This window comes from Manihot esculenta, chromosome 15 (assembly GCF_001659605.2).
Source record: "Manihot esculenta cultivar AM560-2 chromosome 15, M.esculenta_v8, whole genome shotgun sequence".
Taxonomy (NCBI): Eukaryota; Viridiplantae; Streptophyta; class Magnoliopsida; order Malpighiales; family Euphorbiaceae; genus Manihot; species Manihot esculenta.
The window spans coordinates 2,126,232-2,148,676 of record NC_035175.2 but is presented as its reverse complement, the minus strand read 5'-3'; the positions used below and the strand labels follow the sequence as shown (position 1 = coordinate 2,148,676).

The 22,445-nt window shown below is 35.2% G+C and overlaps 2 protein-coding genes across 8 annotated transcripts; both read right to left on the bottom strand.

Moving 5' to 3' along the window:
- Nucleotides 1–541: 541 nt before the first annotated feature.
- On the bottom strand, nt 542–7,721 carry LOC110601838 (chloride channel protein CLC-d). Of its 7 annotated transcripts, none has more exons than XM_021739187.2 (24): nt 7,417–7,714; nt 7,083–7,301; nt 6,923–6,995; nt 6,082–6,303; nt 5,937–5,983; nt 5,765–5,863; nt 5,586–5,660; nt 5,234–5,322; nt 4,813–4,977; nt 4,651–4,721; nt 4,473–4,552; nt 4,193–4,342; nt 3,938–3,997; nt 3,764–3,838; nt 3,328–3,479; nt 2,893–3,028; nt 2,687–2,818; nt 2,345–2,422; nt 2,212–2,267; nt 2,016–2,102; nt 1,767–1,923; nt 1,561–1,662; nt 1,432–1,478; nt 542–988 (listed from the first exon to the last, which is right to left on the bottom strand). In XM_021739187.2, exons 2-24 carry the CDS (start codon nt 7,257–7,259, stop codon nt 892–894), a joined length of 2,427 nt encoding a protein of 808 aa, XP_021594879.1. In that variant the 5' UTR covers nt 7,260–7,301; nt 7,417–7,714; the 3' UTR covers nt 542–891. The 7 variants fall into 7 exon arrangements, 4 of the variants coding, with proteins under 4 accessions (XP_021594879.1, XP_021594878.1, XP_021594881.1 ...); XM_021739186.2 differs by having other exon boundaries at nt 7,083–7,308; nt 7,417–7,712; XM_021739189.2 differs by having other exon boundaries at nt 1,437–1,478; nt 7,083–7,308; nt 7,417–7,712.
- A 793-nt stretch (nt 7,722–8,514) lies between these two features.
- On the bottom strand, nt 8,515–20,792 carry LOC110602582 (long chain acyl-CoA synthetase 6, peroxisomal). The gene is made up of 23 exons (XM_021740137.2): nt 20,456–20,792; nt 19,854–19,914; nt 19,692–19,769; nt 19,483–19,554; nt 19,323–19,404; nt 19,128–19,233; nt 18,960–19,036; nt 18,179–18,223; nt 17,984–18,070; nt 16,658–16,747; nt 16,460–16,539; nt 16,271–16,364; nt 16,025–16,113; nt 15,846–15,934; nt 15,023–15,152; nt 10,531–10,649; nt 10,299–10,422; nt 10,130–10,216; nt 9,590–9,693; nt 9,429–9,514; nt 9,186–9,272; nt 9,005–9,091; nt 8,515–8,913 (listed from the first exon to the last, which is right to left on the bottom strand). The coding sequence occupies exons 1-23, from the start codon at nt 20,562–20,564 to the stop codon at nt 8,815–8,817; spliced, it is 2,082 nt and encodes a 693-aa protein (XP_021595829.1). The 5' UTR covers nt 20,565–20,792; the 3' UTR covers nt 8,515–8,814.
- Between the last annotated feature and the right edge of the window lie 1,653 nt (nt 20,793–22,445).

Below are 22,445 nucleotides of genomic sequence, written 5' to 3'. Positions count from 1 at the left end.
TTTCCTACTTATCTTTAAAATAAAAAATTGTAAACTGAAAACCACAAATTATAATTTTTTTCGTTACCAGGCTACCATCCATTCAGGAATAATAATGGACGATCTTGAAAAGCGGTAAATGCACATTCACCTGTCAATCAAAATAAGCGATTAAGTAGGCAACTTCAACAATTCTGGTTCTCGTTACAGCTTTGTAAATTGCCAAATCAACAGCCGTTACTTGCAACAGACTAAGTTACAACTTGTTTGGAAAACAGATTAAAGAAAAGTTGTTGGGTCTCAAAAATTGAAACGCAGAAGTCCAGGGGTTATGCTGAACGCTTGGGATAATCACCCGCAATTTGATATGGGGTTCTAGGTTTGGACCGACCAAAACCAGAACAGGCCCAGTATAAAACCATCTCAAGTCAAACTTAAACTGATTTTTTTAGGATAAAATATAAAAATTTTCATTTTTCATAAAATAAAATCCTGTAAAAATTCACCGCCGTATAAATAAAATTAACAAACTGATAGTCACATAATTATTCACATTTTCAGGTTTACCAAATATAAAAAGAAATTCAATTGCATGCGTTAAAGCGTAGCAATATTTTGTATAGCATTTTTCGTTGATCAAGGACTTTACAATGCACCAAAACCTCTCCAACCTTCCTTTGCCATCATTTTGCATTCAGACACAAGTACAAATAATAGATGGGTGTGGTACATGACCCCTGTATGAAAGGGAGTATCAAGTAATGGACAACATAAAACCTACAAAACTAGTATGATTTTTGGAGATGATACTGAAGAAGTAATCTGATGTCGGGAAAAAATTGGATCATGGAAAGAATATGATTAGTAAGCTGTATCAGCCAGGAATCTGATCCCAAGAATTGCATAGCATTTTCAACCAGGCACATGATTTTGGACCAGAAGACCGTTGAGAAGGGGGCGCTCCATATCCATATTCCTAGTGAACATTCTTCTATCTAAATGAGGAGCTCTGCCACCAGATAATCAATGAAACAAAATCAAGATGTTGAAGATAAACCAAGCAATGCAACACTTCACCAGCATAATTATGCAGACAATGTTTATGCCAGTAATGGCAGTAAATTCAGTTAGCAAGTCATCTGAAAATCCAAACCCAGTTCTGCCATCACTTTCTACATCCAATTCATGGACACAAGAACTTCTCTTGCCTGTCTACCACGCAAACTTCTAATGATGGCACCATTATTCATCTATGAATTTCGGGCCTCAGCCACAATACGCGACTATTTGGCACCAAAATAATCAACAGAGTCCATGGGCCTCTAAAGAAACTTGATGTTTATACATTGGAGATAGTGCCCAAGCAATAAGATTTATCTTGCCCTCAAAGAAATTCACAATTTCTGATGTATAGAAAATTAGAAATAAACACGAGTAAAGCAGCATAGAGACCTTACACTAGTTGATTGGAGCTCCGTACTGGTTGAATCCTCATTATCCTACAATACAAACCATCAGAGGCAATGGTTACATGGTCCAGTTAAAGTAAAAACACATAAAAAGCTAATGACATCAGCATACCTCGATAAACAAATCCTTTCTGGTAATCAAGCCAATCACACGGGAAGCACGGGGTACAACAAATATATGTCTCAATCCTAGCTCACGGAAAAGATTATATACCTGTTCCATTGGAAAAATGCATAATTTATCATACAAAAATGGAGATGCACAAACCACACTTACAGGTTGCAACATGATAAAAGAATAGAAGAAATGCCATTCACCTTGGTTAATGACATATCCTCAGGGACAACATATGGAGAAGGATTCAAAAATGGAGCAAGATCTATGTACATTTCCCAGTCATCTGAACTAAGATGGATGTCTTCTATAGAAATTCCTTTACTGGAAACAGGTTTCACAAATTCACTGAAACTGTGCCTGAGTGAACAGAAACGACTATCTTGAGCAAGTGAAGCTCAAACCCAAATAATACTAAAAATGAAAAGAACTATCACCGAGTCTCCAGTTACCTGATTGACCTGGATCCAGCTCTAGGATCACAAGGCAAAGGACTATGCTGAAAATCTCCCTTAGACTGGAGAAGCACTAGCAAATGACTTCCATGAAAACCAAAGATTAAAAATTAGCTTGTTCAGCTAGTGCAATGTACAGCCTCCGCTTCTAACAAATAAATAACATAAACCAAAAGTGAATTAAGAGTTGCACCTGCGAAGCACTAGTCCAATCACAAGGGTTTCTCCATTTCTCGCATGATCAATTACCTGTGTTGTAAAAGATTGGCATATATTTTAGCAACCCTGAGTAGAAACAATATATGACAGAAGGAAGAAAAACTTACAGGAAAGCCATTGTGTTTATTGCTCCGTAAAATAGAAACTACATCTGCGACCTTAACAACACGAGGAAAGGAGACAACCTTCAAAAGATGGGATCAAAAGCAATCAATGAGTTCAAAAAAATATGCAGTACAAAAGGGATTAGAAAATGAAGAAGAATCAAGAAAGTCATTAAAAGAATAAATTGGCTTAAGTGTTCAAATTTAGTAAATAACAGTCAAAGAATATACAGAGGACGCTTCTACTTATGTTTATATTTGAAGCTTGGACACTCATGATCATATCTGAAACAGAAACCTTGGGAACATGCGGACAAAAATGAGAAGCATTTGACTAAAAGTAACCTTCTGACTTCCACAAGCTTCCCTTGCTGTCATTTTTCTCATCTGGTACTTAGGTCTGGTATCCAGTAATGGAATGCCTCTCAATTGGGCCTGTACTTCATACAGACCTTCATTAAAAGCATCACCAACAGCCTGCAGTGATGAAAGACTATTGTAACTTCACAGAGCATCCATCAATAATTATGCAAAGCAATTCAAAAGCATACCTTTGATATAAGGAGAACAAGCATGATCAGAGGTAAAAGTTTCAAGTTGTTTGTGATCTCAACCATGATGACACACAATGAGACTGTCATTCGCATTGAACCTCCAAGGAAAGAAGCAGCACCCAGCAGAGCATATCTAGAAATACACCAGGATACATACATCACAATTTAGTAAGAAGCTAACAATATCAGAGGAATAGTTCCTCGAACAAAGAAGGAAGAGGTCCCATAGACATGTTAAGCAATAATAAATGGGACAAATTTTACAGTGCAAAATTTTTTAATCCACAGAAACCACCTTTTTTTGGTCATAGTTTATTTGCAATCCAAAAAGCAAAGCTTCTGAGAGTGCATATGAAGATGAGTGCTAAACAACACCAATAAAATACATGGCTTACTGTTGAAAATTTCACAGAACTAAAGCAAGAGACTCACGTTCCCTCCTCAATGTTGGGTTTGTTGTAAAATTTAACAACAAACATGCCGATAAGGCGTCCATATGTTGACCCTATCATTATTCCAGGAACAAACTGACCAGCAGGAACTGCCATGCCAAATGTCACCACTGCCAGAGTATAAAACATTACCTGCAAATATCATAAAGATTCAACAACTCATTCAATTACATGTCATTTAATTAAAATATATGTTATGCATCATCTAAAACAACCTGCACTAGAGTAACCTTATAGATGTTAAAAAATGATCATACACGCTCCTAGGTTACTTGCCCATAAATAGATTGATATTGATGTAAAAGTGAATAGCATAATCCAGAGAGGGCAGAAAGCTCAATACTTGAGAATCAATTGCACCAGTGGAAAAAAAAAAGAAGACAAGACAAGTTTCTCATGGAAGAGGAGTTCACTACCAGAAATGTCAATAAACTTTGAGCACTGAACTCATGTATGGTCTTTGCACTAAACAGATTCCTTATGGCGTCATCCTGCAACAAGATATAAACGTAGTAAAACAAAAACCATGGAAACGATGTGAAAAACTACAATATAAAGCAAGAAAGAGGCTGTTAGGATCCTAATGAAACCTGAGTATTAAAGAAAATTGTTGCAAGGTCATTGTATTCCTTGTCCTTGTCACAATAGAACTGCATATGTCATAAAATAGATAAGGACGCCTTAAAAGCTATATCCACAAAGCATAAAATACTGTAACCAACTATTACACTCAAGTAACAGGATAATCATGAAAATTTCTTAGACAAGTGTGCCAAGTGTAAAAAAATAATTAAAAAATACAGAAAAAGGAAAGCTAATAGAGTGAATTCTAAGTCAGATCTTACATTTACATAATTCCCATACATTCCTGGAGGCCTTGGGCACTCAATACCAGAGTCAGCATCTGCTTCAGGGCATGGACTGCATTTTCTTAGAAGTGGTAGTCCAAAAGAAATAGCCGAAGTAATCACAGAGATGAGGCATGCTTCAATAACCTGTAACAATATTATAATTCCAGTTTGAATATATGAAGTAAAACAAGAAATAACAGTGCATGAACAAAAGAATCAACACAAGCAGGAGCAGGAAACAAAATGAACATCCCATGATTATCCTAAATTCTACCTTCACTTGGATTGATTTCTTGTGTAAAGAATTCCGGCGCCAACGAGTTATGTAAAGTGTTAGCTGGTTAAATAGAGCTCCTGAAAATTAAAAAGAGAAGAAAATAACCCATAAAAAATTATATGCAATTGCAATTTTTAAAGAGGAGAAATAGTAATATTAGAATATGGTTACCCACCAAGTAGACCGCCAATAACTCCAATGACTGCCATTGGAAGTAATTCCCCAAAGGAGTAGTCCTCTTGCCCACTGTCAAGAAAAAAATGAATAACAGATGGGGCTTAGGAATATTAGATAACCAATAAAAGCTCACAGCAGGGATAACCATGCACACACACACAAAGAGAAGGGTCTTGATCTCAACTCTGATATGTCCCATATTACAAAGCCACCTGAGCCAAAATGCCCACACTTTCCACTCTTACACCATCCCATTGCAGTACGCACAACCACTGCCACAATAGCGGAAGTAAAGAAGACACGCCACATAAGTTGACTCTTCCACCTTCAATAGCAAAACAGAAATAAATGTAAGAATCATTCAAATTTAAAATTAAGCCAAACCATGTAAAAACGTAAATGTTTATAGAACACTGACATACGGTAATATATATACCTAAAAGAAAAGACAAAAACAATACTAGGAATAGGACAGTAAATTTGATGCCATCCAACACTGACTGAATCCCCCCCAATGATACTTGGCATAGAAGCATAAATTAAGTTATTAACTATATAATCAAGAAATAAAAATATCTTACCATGATGTAACTTCTTCCAGTGCAAACAATACACCGCCAACTGGGGCTCTAAAAGCAGCAGCAACTCCAGCTGCACATCCACAGGTCACCTTTTTCAAAACATTAAAAAGATGAAAAATAAGTGTAATATAGAGGTGAGCCACCTCTGTTCTTTAAGAAATGGCGAGATCAGAATTACATGACCATAGAAACAGAAAGATGTCCAAGTTAACATAATCCAGAACTACCAGGATACAGGCATGTAGAAGGGTTGCCAAGAATATCTAATACTACGCAAACAAATCGAAAAGATACAATCTGCTGTTGCAAAAAAGCTAAAGCTTAAATCTCATTGAAGGCATAAGTTACTCACAAGATCACGACGATCCCGATCACTCTTGAAAACTTGTAGCCACCTGGAACTCAGATGATATTTGGTGGACCCACCCTAAATTGATGAGGAAATACTTAACTTGTAGGTCAAACACTAAAAGTTACTCAAACTTATATTTGACCAGGCAACACAGTAAAATTCAAGCAGTAAATTCTTACTTGTCCAAGCAATGAAGCAATACAAGCACCAGTATGAACAAGAGGACCTTCTTTGCCTAGAGCAAGACCACCCCCTACAGAACCAATGCTTCCAAATATCTAAAACAGGAAAGTAAAATTAAAATCCAGGTAAACTAAAATCTCAACCAAGAAATAAGGAGTGCAATTATACCTTTCCAATCAAGGTTCTGAAAAGTAGAATTCCATGAATATCAACTCCTGCATGTTTAATAACAATCAGCACCTTAACGAATGACAGCTGAAACAACTCAAAACCAGTGACAGTGAGACAAAGCTGACTGAGATGTGCAGCTTACCATTCAGATAGCCCTTAATTTCAGGAATACCAGATCCTGCGGCTGCGGGTGCAAATTGTGTGATGATATATACAGACGAATAGACTAAAACCAAGTTAATTAATACATATACTACAAAGCCAGCAAAATATGACTTTTGTATTATAGAAAAAGTCAGCGAAAATTTCCAGCCAGCAAAGTTCTCAACAGATATGTTGATGAAAACTGCAGCTAATCCTGTACCTGAAAGCAATAAAAAGATATCAGATATATAGCTAAATGATCTTGAACTCCTTAGTGAAAAAAATATATATATATATCTTTGAACTCTAAAATTTTCTTTCCATAAATTAAAGTATTACAATAAAATCACTCAAAAAGAGACTAATTCAATCCATTACAAAAAGTTAAGCCCATCTTTTTCAGCCTAAATAGTGCAATACTTTTAGGTGAGAAATCTTATTGGACAGTACACATCATGGCTCTAGCTTACTTTAAAAAATAACAAGGGAACAGCTTGTGAAAACTATGCCCAACGTTTATAATCCTAGATCATTTATCTCTAATTTATAATTAAAAGCTCAAGTAGTGAATGTCATGTTACAGCCATCTCTGAGAAAACTAATCCAAAAGATATCCTTATTCACTGGGTAAGATGTTTCATCCAATTTAGCTTTCCATCATAAATACTCAATTCTAATATGAATAGACCATACAGCACACAGCTGGTAATATGTATTAACAGTAATCAATAAAGAGTTGTACAGCAGCAAAACCAAACAAGTAATACTAGCAATATAATCAGGCGAGTTTTCCTAATCAATAAGCATGAATCCTAGCCCAAAATCTAAACAGCACTTACCAATGCCAATAAGCAAAGCAAAAAACCACTTCACGGCCACGTAATAACCGACATAAAGCTTTCCCCTCTGCGCCTGCAAATCCACAAACGACGAACTAAGATCAGTAAACAATTTTCTCTTTTTTTTAAAAAAAAAAAAAAATCCTACACATACACAAACCTGCTCTTCTCGATACGCGTAATTCTCTATAACTTCATAGTCAAGGCTCTCGACTGCGTTCGCATCGCTGGAATTTAAGAGGCCAACCCCCTCGAACTGACCATCCTCTGAATTTGGAATCCTAGACCACATTAGCTTAGCGGTCTCTATTCCATCTTGCAGATGATTCGATAACATTATCGATCTCTATCTCTCTCTGCCTCGAAATCAAACCCTAACCTAAACCCTAATTGGCACCAAATTAGAAATCAGAGAATTGGAAGCTGTGCACCATTTGAGAATGAATATATACAGATCATATACCGATAAAAGAATGGAAAAAGAATAAAATTACTGCGTTAAAACAGGAGAAAGATAGCAATCAAGAGGTGGTTGGAGACGAGAAATCGCGAGAGAGATATAAAAGGCTGACTATGGCGTAGAATCCTCGGTGACTTCGCGTCTTCTCTCCGTTCTCGTCCTAGCGTTTTCTGTTAAAATTTGACTCTTGATCTTAAATTTTCATTTGCCAACTCTATGCAAACAGCAGAGGTACGCTCGGGGGCGAGGGGTTACGTTCTCCTACAGCAAGCTGTATGGGAGATCTCTTGGCTACAGTCAGATTCGAATCCACGTGTACAACTCTAGGGCACCTGATGGGGAGATTAACTACACATGAGTTGCACGTTTCAAAGAATGTACGTATATATATATATATATACAAGATTTGTACCTTATGAACAGTGGACAGACAACAATCTTACAACCCTAAAGTCATCTAATTTTATTTAATAAAGTCTAGTGGCAACATTGCATTATTATGTCCGATTGTATAAGCATAGAAATGAAATCCACAATAAGTGAAAGTAGAGCAAGATTCCAATCCAACCCACCAAACCAAATATCTCAGCGCTTGCTGATTTCACTTCCACTTCAAACCCAACCCAAGTGGGATCCCTGTAATAATCATTCTTCCACTGTTCAATAAACAGCAGAAACTTTTCTTTAAATCGATGCATTGGATATCGTGGACGATTTGCTTTACTCTTTTATTTAGTTAGAATAACTTTCATATCATATTTGTTTTGTTTTAATTGAGTTTATTTATTCAATCATTTAAATCACTTACCATTATTACATTGTAGAGCCATCTGTAGGCGGCATCCAACAAAAAGTTCTGAAATTTTAAGTTTGAACCAACTCAGGACCCTTTACCTAACAAATTTGGTTACGTCTACCAGTAATTCAAATGGGGAATTCTTGTTTTTCATACAGGATTTTAATTATTAACACAATCTCATTGAGAAGACCTTATGTAGACTGACTTTGTGGGACATAAATGAAATCTGGATCCTGACAGGAAGCTGACTGGTAGGCCTGCCCATCTACTGATAAATCATACCAACGTAGAAATTAGATGAATTTAATGGTCAACGACATCCAAACTCGGATCTGCCACTGATGGTTATTTTCCTCTTTATTTTATACACAAAATTATGTGTAAAAGCCTCGATGGACTGAGGAACACAACAAAATAATCAGACTTTCTACAATAACTCTATTCCACAGAGCAAGAGACAAAAAAAAAAAAAAAAACAAAAAACAAATAGGGAACGTAGTACAGAATGCTTCAACAGTGAGCTCAGCTCCAGGCCTTTCACTATGTCACATATGGAGATGGTGATCTTATTGTCGTGTGGAGGCCGTGAAATTTTGGCACCGCTTCTATATTTCTATGCTTTTCTTGTCAACTTCACAACTTCCCTTTGGAGGATGGAACAGATGTGGCAAGCTCCGCATACATTTTTGATATTTCCTTTTCAAAGAATGCCTTTGCTTGAGGTCTCTTTATCTGAAAGTAAATATGTTCAATAAGGAGCTGCCTAGTTTGTCTTTTTCCCTACGGTTTTTAGCTGTTTACAGGTTTAGAGATGAGCACTTGCCTTTAATGTTGGAGTCAAAAAACCTTTCTCTATTGAAAATGGTTGCGCCACAAGAGTCACAGCTTTTGCAAATTCAAAACCTCGGAGCTGCCAGAAATTTGGCCAATCAATTGAAGGGTAAAGCAAGAATTTCAAGACATAACAACAACAGATTGCCTTGTAATTTCATTCATTCAATTACCTTTGCTTCTCTTCCAAGAACATCCATGTCTGCGAGGACAGCTGCCCTTGCTCTTGGATTATTGCATAGTTGCTCCAAACTGTCATACTACACTCACAAATTGGCAAGAAACCATTAGCCTATAGTTACAAGCATCCACAAATTCCCTAGATACATCAACCATGCATGTAATTTTACTTCCAAAAGAGAACACAAAAAATAAAATTTCACCTACAGATGCAAATTTCTAAAACTATATACCACCTTAATGCCTTCAGAAGCAGCCCATGCTTTCAAAATAGCTCGGTCCACTGAAACAACGGCTACCAGAGAGGAGTTAAGGCTGTCCCCTAACAATACAAATATTAGATTTAGCTTGCAGAGAATATGTAGAGAGAGTCCCATAATTGAACTTATCTGCCTACCATACACAAAGCACTGGGCAATAAATTTGCATTTAGCATATATATTCTCAATTTTCTCTGGGGCTATGTACTCTCCCTGTGCCAGCTTAAAAATGTTCTTCTTCCTGCACCGACATACAAGTGTTTTAAAATTGCTGAAAGCCACACATGCTCCAAAACATAAGTGCAAGCTCCAACCAGAAAAAGCACTGAATAGATAAATACAATTTTTTTCCATGAATACACACTTCATAAAGGAGCAAAAGCACCTAAGCTTCCATGATTACCAAAGTTTTTTTTTAAAAAATTGGCATCTTAGAAATACTTTCCGATGGTGTAATGGTAACTAAAACCCCAGTCAAGTTGAACTTATTCTTTCCACGAGCAAAATATAAATGGCTCAAATTATAGTCACTAAGTAAGTGATCTTTGGGCTGCATAATTCCACATGACTTAAGTTCTGTAGCAAAGCTCAAGTACAATGATTCTATGCTTATGGGATTCTACAGAATATGGCGTTAATTCAATAATCATTAACAATTCAACCAAAGACTATTTCACCTATCAATAATCTTCAGACGACCCTCGGGTAACCATAGTCCTATGTCTCCGGTGTGAAGCCATCCATCTTCATCAATTATTTCTCTCCTGCATGACATCATTTTGTTAAGAGACTTGCAGTACATGACCAACTTAATAACAAAATACCAGACCACAGGAAGGTGAGTACGTCTGTGCTTCATCTTTATGATAGCCTTGGAAAACAGTGGGACCTCTCACACAGATTTCCCCACGAGGATAGGGCTGATCCTCAGACGTGTACTTCATCTCAGGAACATCCACAAGTTTTATTTCTGAGACAGAAAAACAAATAATAATGACCTTATCCCAATGCAAAAGAACACATGATGAACTATGAGAAGCCAACTTGTTGGGCTGTAATAATACTCCACAGAACTCACCGCAGGCTGGATTAGGAGAACCAACATGACCAGTTAGGTTGTCACCCTCATCTACGTTGCTTATAACACAAGAAGTCTCAGTCATTCCATATCCTTCAGTTACACGGCAACCAAAGCAGCTACAAAGTGAAACAAATATTATTACAAACTCTTGTTTGGAATAAAAGATTTCACAAGAATTCAATTTAATTCTTTTTTTTTAAATACAATTTCTTATTTAAAATGGAAAAACTCATTTCTTTTTTAACTTACAAAATTTTAATTTTTAAAGATGTTAAAATGTGAATATAACCTGTACATAATTAATATAATCATAGACTAAATTGATACTAATTGATTGAATGAGGATTCTTAAAAATTGTTTTAACAAAACCTTATAATTTATATATAAACACAGTTATTGTCATAGAGAAAACACACAGAAATTGTCCAATCATTTCTTATCTTATTATATGGTATTAAAGCATTTGAGTTTAAAGGTCCTTTGTTTTTTTTAGTTTCTCGATAGAGGGAACTGTTTGGTTGAGTTACTGGAATTCGGTGCCCGTTTGATCTCACCTTCGGCTTTCCAAGGAGCGCAAGTATGTTCTGGCCATTCCCTGAAGTCCGGTGGTCATCCTGTCAAAAAGTGGATCTCACGCACCATTTGAAGGTTCGGTTTAATTTGTCACACACTAGTACATGGAGGAGCATGGTGCGTCTGGCAAGCCTCGGGTTCCTGTTACGAAGTCGCCTCGAGGTTTCCATTCAGTTTCCGGCAACGGATTTGTCATTGGACGCTACTGTAGTTGAATTTCTCCTCTGTTGTGACAAAGCAAATTCTAGATCCTCCATTCCTTACCTGTGTTTAAGCTTTTTGAGGTTGGGTGTAGTGTTTTAAGGTTTGATTTCGTGTCTTGAAGTATTTTGTGAAGTGAATTGGTGTTCTATGCTAAATTTTGTTTGAAATGGCTTCTGATAGTAAGATCCATATTATTAAAATCATCCCAACGCCTATCAAAATTGCAAAAAATTAGTTGAAAGGATCCACTGCTATTGCTGAGATTGGTAAAATTTACCTTATCTCCTCTTCACACAAATGGATCATTGATTCTAGTGCCACAGATCACATGACAGGTAATCCTCATATTTTTACCAGCTTTTGATCTCATACAGTACTTTCTCCTGTTACCATAACTGATGGGTCAACTTATAATGTTGATGGTTGTGGGACTGTTAAAGCTACTTCTTCTATTACTCTATTATCTTTGCTAAATTTACTTAATCTTGCTTTTAATTTAATTTCTGTGAGTAAATTTACCAAAAACTTAAATTATCGTGTCTTATTTTTTCATAATCATTGTCTCATTCAGAATCTTGTGATAAAGCAAATTATTGGTAAAGGACATGTATCTGGTGGCCTCTATATTTTGGATGCATGAGTACCTCGGTCTGGTGCCTGTTCCAGTATCGTGTCTCTGTTCAAAGCACATTGTCAGTTGGAACAACTATACCCTTAATTTCATGAGTTTTTTTCGCTAGAGTGAGTCGTGTCATTTGGCAAAACATCATCAAAACTCTTTAAGTCCTAGAGTCAATAAACGAGCTGAATTTACTTTTGAATTAGTTCATTCGGATGTTTGCAAGCCATGTCCGATTGGGTCTAGGCCTGGATTCAAATATTTCATATTTTATCACTTTTGTGGATGATTTTCTAAAATGACTTGGATTTCTTTTATGTAGCATTGTTCGGAAGTATTTTATCATTTTTCTATCTTTTGTGCTGAAATCAAAACTCAATTTAATATTTATGTGCAAATTTTATGAAGCGACAATGTTAAAGAATATATGTCAGAATCATTCCAGGTTTATACGACTCAACATGGTATTCTCCACCAATCGTCATGTATTGATACACTCGCTCAAAATAGGATAGCTGAAAGGAAAAAATTGACATCACCTTAAGACTGCTCGAGCTCTGCTGTTTCAAATGCAAGTTTCTAAGCCATTTTGGACTGATGCTGTCTCCATTGCATGCTTCCTCATCAATCGCATGTCCTCTCCAATGCTAAATGGTGATACTTACTATAATGTCCTCTTTCCTAAGTCCATTATCTCCTCTGGAATCATGACTTTTTAGCAGCACTTGTTATGTTCCGAATGTCAGACCTCATGTGACTAATCTTGACTTAAAGCTTTGAAGTGTATTTTTTTGAAATATTTTCGTCTTCCAGAGCTTAACAAGTATCTAGTCTCTATAGATATAGCCTTTTTAAAGTAATTTTTTTTTTTACTATTGCACAAACCTCTACTAGTCAGGTTGAGGACGATGAGTGGCTTATCTATAGAATCATATCTGATGGTGGGAACTCCTACAAACAATTTGATGGTGGAGTTCCTTTTAATACTCAACCTCCTGCCAGTTGTTTAAGGGAGAACAATACCTGATGATACATGTCCTGTATCAGAATCTATTTCGTCATCAGATTCACTACCCAGTGGCCTTGACTTTTCTATTAGTCTTTATAAAGATAAACGACAATGTAAGTCTACCTACTCTGTTGCTAACTTTCTTTCTTATGATCACTTGTCTCCTTCCTCTATCTCCTTAATTGTCCTATAGATTCCATTTCCTTATCTAAGTCAGTAAAGGAGGCCCTGATCCATTCTAGATGGCGAGATGCAATACTTAAGGAAGTCAAGCCTCTAGATGAAAATTATACTTGAAAAGTAGTTAATTTACCCCCGGACAAGAAGGCTGTAGACTGTAAATGAGTTTTTGCTATTAAAGTTAATATAGATGGTTCTGTAGCAAGGCTTAAGGCCTATCTTTTAAGTCCATCTTGTCGCTAAAGGCTAAGCTCAAACCTATGTTGTTGACTACTCTGACACTTGTTCTCCTGTGGCCAAAATGACCTTAATTCGCTTGTTCATCTCTCTAATTGCTTCTCAGCATTGGCCTTTATACCAGTTAGATGTCAAGAATGTATTTTTATATGGTGATTTTTAAGAGGTATCTATGGAGCAACCATCTGGATTTATTTCTCAGGGGGAGTATGGAAAAGTCTAGCATTTGAAGAAATTTTTGTACGGACTGAAGCAAAATCCCCATGCATAATTTGACAAGTTCAGTGAAGTTGTTCAAGAATTTAGGTTGAAAAAAAGTAAGTGTGACTACTTAGTCTTTTACAAAAATTCAAATATTGTTGATGACATTGTCATTAGAGGGAATAATATTGCAGGCATCTCTTCCCTCAAATCCTTATTGCTTGCGAGTTTTTGTACCAAAGACTTGGATCAGTTTAAATATTTCTTGGGAGTCAAAGTCTTGAGAAGTAAAAAGGAAATTTTTCATGTCTTAAAAGGAAGTATGTCCTTCATTTACTTGCAAAAACTAGAAAGATGGGAGTTAAACCCTGTAGCACACCAATGATTTCTAATGTATGTCTCACAAAAGATGATGGCGACCCCTATGATGACTCAGAGAGGTACAAAAGGTTGGTTGAAAAGTTGAACTACCTTACCGTGATAACTCGGCCAAATATTGCTTTTGCATTAAGCATTGTAAATAAGTTCATGTCTACACCTAAACATTGGACTGCTCTAAAACAAATTCTATATTATCTAAAAGGGATCTCTGGACTCAGTATAGTCTACAGTGATCATAGGCATACTACAGTGAACACAGGCATACTGCAGTTTAGTGTTTTTTTCAGATGTTGATTGGGCGGGATTCAAAAGTAATAGAAGGTCGACTACATGCTACTATGTGTTTGTTGGAGGAAACCTAATGTCCTGAAAAAATAAGAAGCAAAATGTGGTATTGAGATCTAGTGCCGAGTTAGAATGCAGAGTCATGCCTCAATCCACTTGTGAGATTCTATGGATAAATCATCTGCTAGAAAAATTGGTTTGGATGTTGCGTCACTTGCGAAATTTTAGTGTAATAATCAAGTTACTCTTCACATTGCTTCCAACCTAGTATACCATGAACAGACCAAATATATTGTAGTTGATTGTCATTTCATCCATGAGAATATTTAAAAAAATTAATTTCCACTAGTTATGTGAAAACAGGAGGGCAACTGGGCGATCTACTCACCAAAACTTTAAATGAGCCTCAAATAGAATATTTTTATAACAAATTAGGCATGATAAACATCTATGTTCCACCTTGAGGGGAGTGTTAGAGTGTGAATATAATTTGTATATAATTAAAGGAGATTACATAATCATAGGTTAATTGATACTAATTGATTGATAGAGGATTCTTAGAAGTTGTCTTAACAAAACTTTGTAATTTGTACATAAATAGAATTATTTTAGTAGAGAAAATATATAGAAATTACCCAATTATTCCTTGTCTTATTACAAAAAAAGAATAAAATCATGCATAATTTTGTAAAAATTTATGTACTCTTCTCTTACAAAATATATCATGCTAAATGGACGGATGAAAAAAAAAAAGCCACACCCTAGTAATTGTTGAAAAGCTAAAAATTAATCATCTTACATCTTCAAGAACTCCATGACATCAGGAGACAAGGGTGAAGCACCAGATCCCATGTAACGAACTCTTCCACCAAGTCTCTCCCTTATCTTATTGAACACCAATCTGTCCCACATTGGAGATGGACTCTCGCCTGCACCAGTATTACATATAGCACAGCTGATAAACATCTAAGCAACAAAGAGAACTTACTTTTGACTAATCAGAATCTAATGATAAAGATTGTAAGTTTGGAGGTCCATCCCTTGATGCTGCATTTGAAGTTACTCAGAACACAACATGCCCCAGAACTTTGAGGTATTGGTCATGTCACAGATGCTTGCTTAGTGCTAATAGCTCAAATAATAAAGTCATGATCAATAAGGCTAAGGGTAGTGTTAGTGAAGGATATATAAGACTTATTTATGAACTCTCACCAACAAATTCAATCTTCTAGCCCAGCCAATTGTGATGCATAGACTCGTGCACATTAGATGTCTGCTTTACACTAGCTTAATTGTTTCAAGCACAGATTAAAAGTTAATATTTCTTGAGCAGTTCATTTAGTGCTCTATTCTGCACCTCGGCACCTCCACAATCCACCTTTCATACAATGAAATGAACATGACTTTGCATTGCAAGATCAGCCTTAAATTCATAAACTATAATGCTTATCCTCATAAAAGGTCTACATATATTTATACTTTTCAAAATTTGCTCTCTCCTTCCCGAAATCATATTGTAATAGTATAGTGAAAAATGAAATTTCACAATGTAGGTATAAAAGAATAGAACACAATAGGAAAAGCTTAAAGCAACAAAGATATTATAAAATACTATTCTCTACCATTCAGAAGTGCCTGCTTCTTAGCATTGTAGGCAGCATTGAATAACCTTTCCCTTAAAGCACCAGATGTCTTTACTGAATTTATAATGCTGCAAATAAAGTTTTCGGCTCAATCATCATTTAAAGACAGTAGTGCAATAAAAAAGATTGCATTGAGCAGTAATGTTCAGTGACTTCACCTAGTATATATTCTATTATACAGCCGAGGAACACTGCAAAAGATTGTGGGTCTTAGAGCAGCCGCATCATCCATTAGCTTCGTAGTATCCTGCATTCAATGGAAGGTGTGTTTAAAATTTGAACGGACTACTTGGATCAAAATGACTCTGAAAACATGAGCTACTTTATCGAGGTAACCATTATGAAAAGCATAATATAACAGCACAAATTCAAGATCTAAAAAGCAGAAATGTTAAGTATCATACTCCCTGATAGAATCCAACAGCAACTCCGTAATATGCTAACAAGACCTGGAATGCCCTTTCATAAATGTGTGGGAAAGGAAGATATGACAAGTAGCTGGCAAAATCACATGTAATTCAGCCAAGAGAAAGCATTAGGTTGGAACTTCAGTCACAATATACTATGTGATTAATAAAGTTTGCAGTACTCACACATCTGATGTGTAAAAATTAGCCTTAACACTGAGTCCAGCAACGTGTGCAATCAAGTTTCCATGGGTCAATGTGACTCCCTTGACAGAGTTTATCACAATAAAATTGAGTTCCATTTGCAAAACTCAGTTAAACCAATCAGAAACATCTAGCTTCAAAATCAGAAACTTGAAATTCTTGGAGAACTCATATTCATACCTTTGGTGTCCCTGTTGTACCACTTGTGTAGCAAATTGTAGCAACATCTTCAGGTTTTGGCGGAGAAAGAGGATGAGGATTACTGCGGCCCTAAAAGTCAGCAATTCAAATGTGAAAGTAATTATTTTAGTGATAAAGAAAAACTAACAAACCTGCAAGATCACAAATACTATTGGAAGCAATTTGATAATAAACAGTGCTTGATTTACAGGTGATGCTTGGCCAGGCCTAGCTACCACTATAAATGCAACATAAATAAATCAAGAGGCAGTAGTTAAAATGATGCAGACAACTGGAAAATGCTGGAAAGGTCGGAATAAAATCATACAGGGTAATGCTTCCTTAACCTTTAAAGAAACTTCTGATAAATATAAATCAAATTATGCAGTATCTAATATCAGTTCAAGCTCTTCATGAAGGCTAATGGAAAATATTCAGAATAGGGGTGTAAATGAACCAAACCGTTCGTGAGCTATTCGAGGTTCGATTCGATAAAAGCTCAACCGAGCTTGACTCGATTTCTAAACGAGCCAAGCTCGAGCTTAATTTTTAGGATCGTTTGGTAAACGAGCCAAGCTTGAGCTCCATAGTATTCGGCTCGTTAAGACTTGTGAGCTCGGCTCGTTTCTGAGTTCATGAGCAGGCTCGCGAATAGGCTCGTGAACAGTCTCGTTAAGCAAACTGAAATTACTATCATAAGAGAAATAAACTCAAACCCTGCATATACTTTAATGAGCCAAATCTAAATTTTTTAAAATTCAGCTCTATATAGTTTAGTTACACTCTTAAACTTGCATATATTTGGATCATTGAGATTTAAAAACTCATCTTTATAAGTTTACATGCTAATTTGTAGATATACTTATTTAACTAAAATTATTTTAGTTTTAAACTTATTAGTTTTAAACTAAAACTCATTATACATGTAAATAAATTAAATTACTCGTGAACTATTTGAGACTCAGCTCGATTAAAGCTCGACTCAGCTCGATAAAAGCTCGACTCGTCTAAACTCGTTTGCTAAACGAGCCAAGTTTGAGCTTCTCAATACTCGGCTCGAGTTCAATATGAGTAAAGCTCGAATTCGGCTCGAGCTCGAAAAAATTTTAACGAACCAAGCTTGAGCTCTTCAAAGCTCGGCTCGGCTCGGTTCGTTTACACCCCTAATTCAGAATGACATACTAAAGGTTATGTTAGGTTTATATTCTGAGAGATTAAACTTGTGGAATAAATCATTAGAATGGAAGGTATTTAACAATAAGCATCATTTTATTCATGTCATCTAAAATAATCAAGGGCATATCGACAAGAAAGGATGTCAATTACCTGACTAAGAAGTTTTGAATATGTTATAACCTGAACTCCAGTTGATGATGAAAGAGATGGCATTTGATCCTCCATCCCTCCAACAACCTGTTTAAGGGGAAATGCAAATGAAAATGCTCAAGACCAAACTTGGTAATGTGTGGAATTTACTACCATTCTGTTCAAAGTGAACAAAAATCAGGCAGGTTTCCTTACCACAATCAGACGAACAGTTGAAATTTCAGACAAGAAACTCAGCAACTGCAAAATTGAAGGAATATAGTGAAAATATTGTAGGAGGAAACTCACTATCATTCATTTCATAAATAGCATAATTGGAAAAACAGTGATACACAAAAATTAGTATAAGCAGCAGCAGTGATATTACTTGTTTACATAATAAGGGGACTCAGCTGGACACAAAAACTGATTCAAAACATTAAAGGGATCAATACCGAGAGGTTGAAAGGTTAGAAACATGAATTATATTTATGTGAATTTTGTACAATCAAAACAAGAAGCATCAAGGCTCCTCCCACCAACAATATCGTGCAAACAAAAAAAAAATAAATAAGCAAAGATTAAAAGAAAAATTAAGTGTAAATTTCTCAATGAAGCTCCAATTGCCAATTTTACAGCTACTAAAGCAAACAAGTAGAAGATACATATGCATATTCATATAATACATATACACCCACCCACACTTTAATTTCAAAATTTAAGAAAAGATCACCTTTACTTTTTAAATTAATCTTTTGCATCCAAGAAAAGTAATAAAGAAACTTATATCTTTTGTTGCATATCTCATTCCTTAAACTGGAAAATTTTATCTCTAGTTGAAGGCACCAAGTGTATATCATGGAACACAATTAACAAATTTAATTAACAAATTTAATTAACAGAAACTGTGATCCCACAAAAGGCCCAAACTCTGAAGTTCCTCATAAAGCACGAAAAGATCACTTCAAGCATGCCTAAGAGCACAAATTTAACTCACAGGGGTCAAAATTTGGGGCAAACAAAATATAGCCCGTATATCAGCATGATTTGCAATGTACTTGACAGCATCTGGACCTGCAGACAAAACAAGACTGATTTATTGATTTCAAGATCCAAAGGATCAGGCAAAAATAAAATCAAACTTCAATGTCAGCAATTGACAGACCGAGAGTGTCATATAAAGGAACTGATATAAAAGAGTACGCAGAGCAGGCATGATCAACAAGGAGCCATTCTGGTCTGTTGATAAAATATAATCCAATACAAGATCCCTGTCACATTAAAGCCAATGATCATGTATTAAAAAAAAGGACCAATATGCAAATGCAATGGAAAATCTATTTTTTCAGCAGATACTCACATTTGACATTCCCTGATACCTTAGGCCAGAACCAATTCTTGTCCGCTCAGTACCTGCTTCTCCATATGTCATCCATTTATACCTAGTATAAAATTAATCAAAACTCAAGATGAGATAAGCTAAAAAGTGTCAACTTAATTTGGCTTCATATGGGACTTACTCTCCAATTTTTCCATCAATCCGAATTCGTGCTCCCAGATATTTGTAATCACGGAAAGCATCAACAGACCGCCTACAGTCACCATGTTCGACAAACAATTAAGCTTCTAAACAGAGGAAATTGAATGCTCTACATTTGACGCAGACAAGTTAACTGGAACTTAAGAAGCTTCAAGAATAAATAAGTCAGGAAAAAAGAAGGATCCTTACGTAAAATTATCATGCAATGTACCAATATCAGGATTATCAGGAAATCTGCTCACAAGCTTATGAGGAGAACGGACAGACCTGCCAGGGAAAAAAAAATGAGCACCTAATAGAATCTCAGGGGCAATGCGGTCCACACGTCAAGAATTTGGGTCAAATATATACCTGTATACATTCCATTTTCCCGTCTGTAACTTCTCTGGAAGCACAACACTGTAACCCTGCTCTGGTGAGAGATCAGTATCAGCATTGACCGTATTAAAAATTAGTATACAGACACCAAAAACATGACAGGAAAAAAAGATATATACACAAACCAAAGCTGCAGCCAACTAGGAAGAAGTGAGACATATTTAAGACCATAATTATTTAAAACTGCCAAGGGAATGATTAAAACCCAGAAAGCTGCGTTTCCAAACAAACCCATAGATCATTTTTCTCAAATTATTAAGAGGAAAATAAATATATATGATGCAAAGAACACAAACTCCGGATAATAGTAATCTTTTCAGTAAAAAAAAGGAAAAATAGTGATCCGATCTTAATGATAACCAATATATACTTCTAACTAAAACCAACATTATATAAAAGTGTAACAGTAAACCCTGTATTATTAATAATGATTGCAGAAAACCCTTTCTTCAAACAAAGGAATCTCTGCTTTCCACGACCAACGATTGATATCGCAGAAATCGAAGATTGCATATAATAAATGGCAATGCCAAATGCAGGCATTGAGAAGATATAGCATTTGAAGAGAGAGTTACCAGAGAAAAACTCGCCAGCTGCGGGTTTGAGACGGAGCTGAGAAGGAGTGTCGACGGCAGCAATAACATGGGAGTTGATGGCTTGAATGCGACGTTGAGCTGAGCCCATGCTACTTGGATATATCAGTACCTACGTGATGTTGTTAGCAGCAGCAGCAAGAACAGATCTCCAGCGACAAAATTAACGTTTTCTGTTTGTTTTCGGGGAGTCAATAGAGAGAATAATAACGGTTAGAGATTGAAGAAAAGAAAAGGCAAAAGGGCCACGTCTTTTTAGGATGATGATTGGATTTTCTGAGATTCAATACACCATGCAATTGAGAAACCCAAATTTATTTTTCATATATGTTCAATATGAAATTCCAATTGCTGGCAGAATTCAACACTTCTGTCCTTACATGCATGTCTAGTTATGTCTTTGCCCTTTTCAGATATAATTATTTTCAATCAGCACTCGACCACTCGTGCTCAAAATCAGAATATCCTTAAAAATTATTAACATTTATTTAAGAATGGTCCTATTAGTGGTGTTATTTGAAAATATATATATATATAATACTTATTTTGACCCGTTCATCGTGAATGAAGTCATTTTCAATGCTTAGATGATTTTAAAGAGCTTCTAAATTAGTGCTTATAATAAGCTTAAATTTTATGTATTAAGTAGTTATTTTCCATATCATTTATGTATTAATTATATAATAACGTATATTTATATAATGATTAACAACAATAATTAGTTTAATACTAAACATTTTTTAGTTAATATATTTATATAATAAAAGTGATAACACATTGCATCTTGGTAAGTTATTTTAAATATGATTAAGATTAATATAATTATAATAAATTAAAAATTAATATAAAAAATTGTTATAATTGAAAATTTAAAGCTTTTTAATTTAAAATTAAAATTTTTTTTACTATAAATATAACATATCGTAAAATTTAATATTTTTTAGTTAATAAATTTATTTAAATAAAAATAAAAATAAAAATAATATCCCGCTCGGTGACAAGTGTGACATGTGATGTGATTCAGGAAAATGACGGGCCCATTATCTGTCCATAGATTTTTAATTGGGGTTCCACCGGATTTACATGCAATGAGATTTCACTTCGGCCCAATTAGTATTCCCAGATATATTAATTTCAACTTGACAAGGCATAGCATTAATGACATCAATATTTAAAAAAATCAAAATTCTAAAACGGTATATAAAAAGTTTCTTTTGTTGAAAATAATTTTTTATTAAAAATTCAAAAAAAATAAAATTAATACAGACCAGAAGGTTTCCTTGCATACACTCAACGTATAACCTGAAATATTAATTAAAAAAACTTAAAAGTAACATAAAAAATTATATTGCATAATTGATGACCTTGAATGTAATAATTAATTAATGGGGTATACAAAACAAGCTTTACCAAATTTGTTTAGAAAATCATTTTCAATTTTTGGATCAACCTATACATTATTCTCAAATCCCTTCCTGAAATATCTTAATTAGGCATCACCATGTAAATTTTTTTATACTGAAAAAATCGATCATAATAAAGTTTATTTGAGCTAATTAAATAAAAGCATATATATAGAATTCAAACAAAGATTAAAGGTGTATCTATGCTCCAAGATTTGGTAATGAGCTCTGCTTAGTTGTGTTTGGGTCCTGCTGGATTTGAATATTAGGTCATGCGTTTTGGTTACCATGATGAGACTAACTCTTCTTATTGGCAATGGCACCACCCACAAGACTGCATTATGGAAGAGGGACATATAAATTAATTGTTTCAATTATTGTTTCTAATAAAAAAAATTTAACTGTTAAATTTTATTAAAATGGAAATCATACTATTTAATAATTAAATTCTGGTAAACCTTGAGTTGAAATCCCCAATGGCTACCCTAATCAAAGAACGAATGTTCCTTAAGAGCCAACAGGCTCAGTTAGTTATCACTTCCTAGTTTATTACAACCATATATTAAACC

Excerpts from the sequence above, each read along its gene's own strand:
- LOC110602582 (XM_021740137.2), bottom strand. The coding sequence starts at position 20,564 with ATGGGCTCAGCTCAACGTCGCATTCAAGCCATCAACTCCCATGTTATT. Across the intron at positions 19,770-19,853 it reads GGAAAATGGAATGTATACAG|GTCTGTCCGTTCTCCTCATA; the intron begins GTATATATTTGA and ends TTTCCCTGGCAG. Across the intron at positions 10,650-15,022 it reads GTCATGGAGTTCTTGAAGAT|CTGCTTTGGTTGCCGTGTAA; the intron begins GTAAGATGATTA and ends TTCACTTTGTAG.
- LOC110601838 (XM_021739187.2), bottom strand. The coding sequence starts at position 7,259 with ATGTTATCGAATCATCTGCAAGATGGAATAGAGACCGCTAAGCTAATG. Across the intron at positions 2,423-2,686 it reads AAGCTTGTGGAAGTCAGAAG|GTTGTCTCCTTTCCTCGTGT; the intron begins GTTACTTTTAGT and ends CATCTTTTGAAG. Across the intron at positions 2,268-2,344 it reads ATAAACACAATGGCTTTCCT|GTAATTGATCATGCGAGAAA; the intron begins GTAAGTTTTTCT and ends TTTACAACACAG.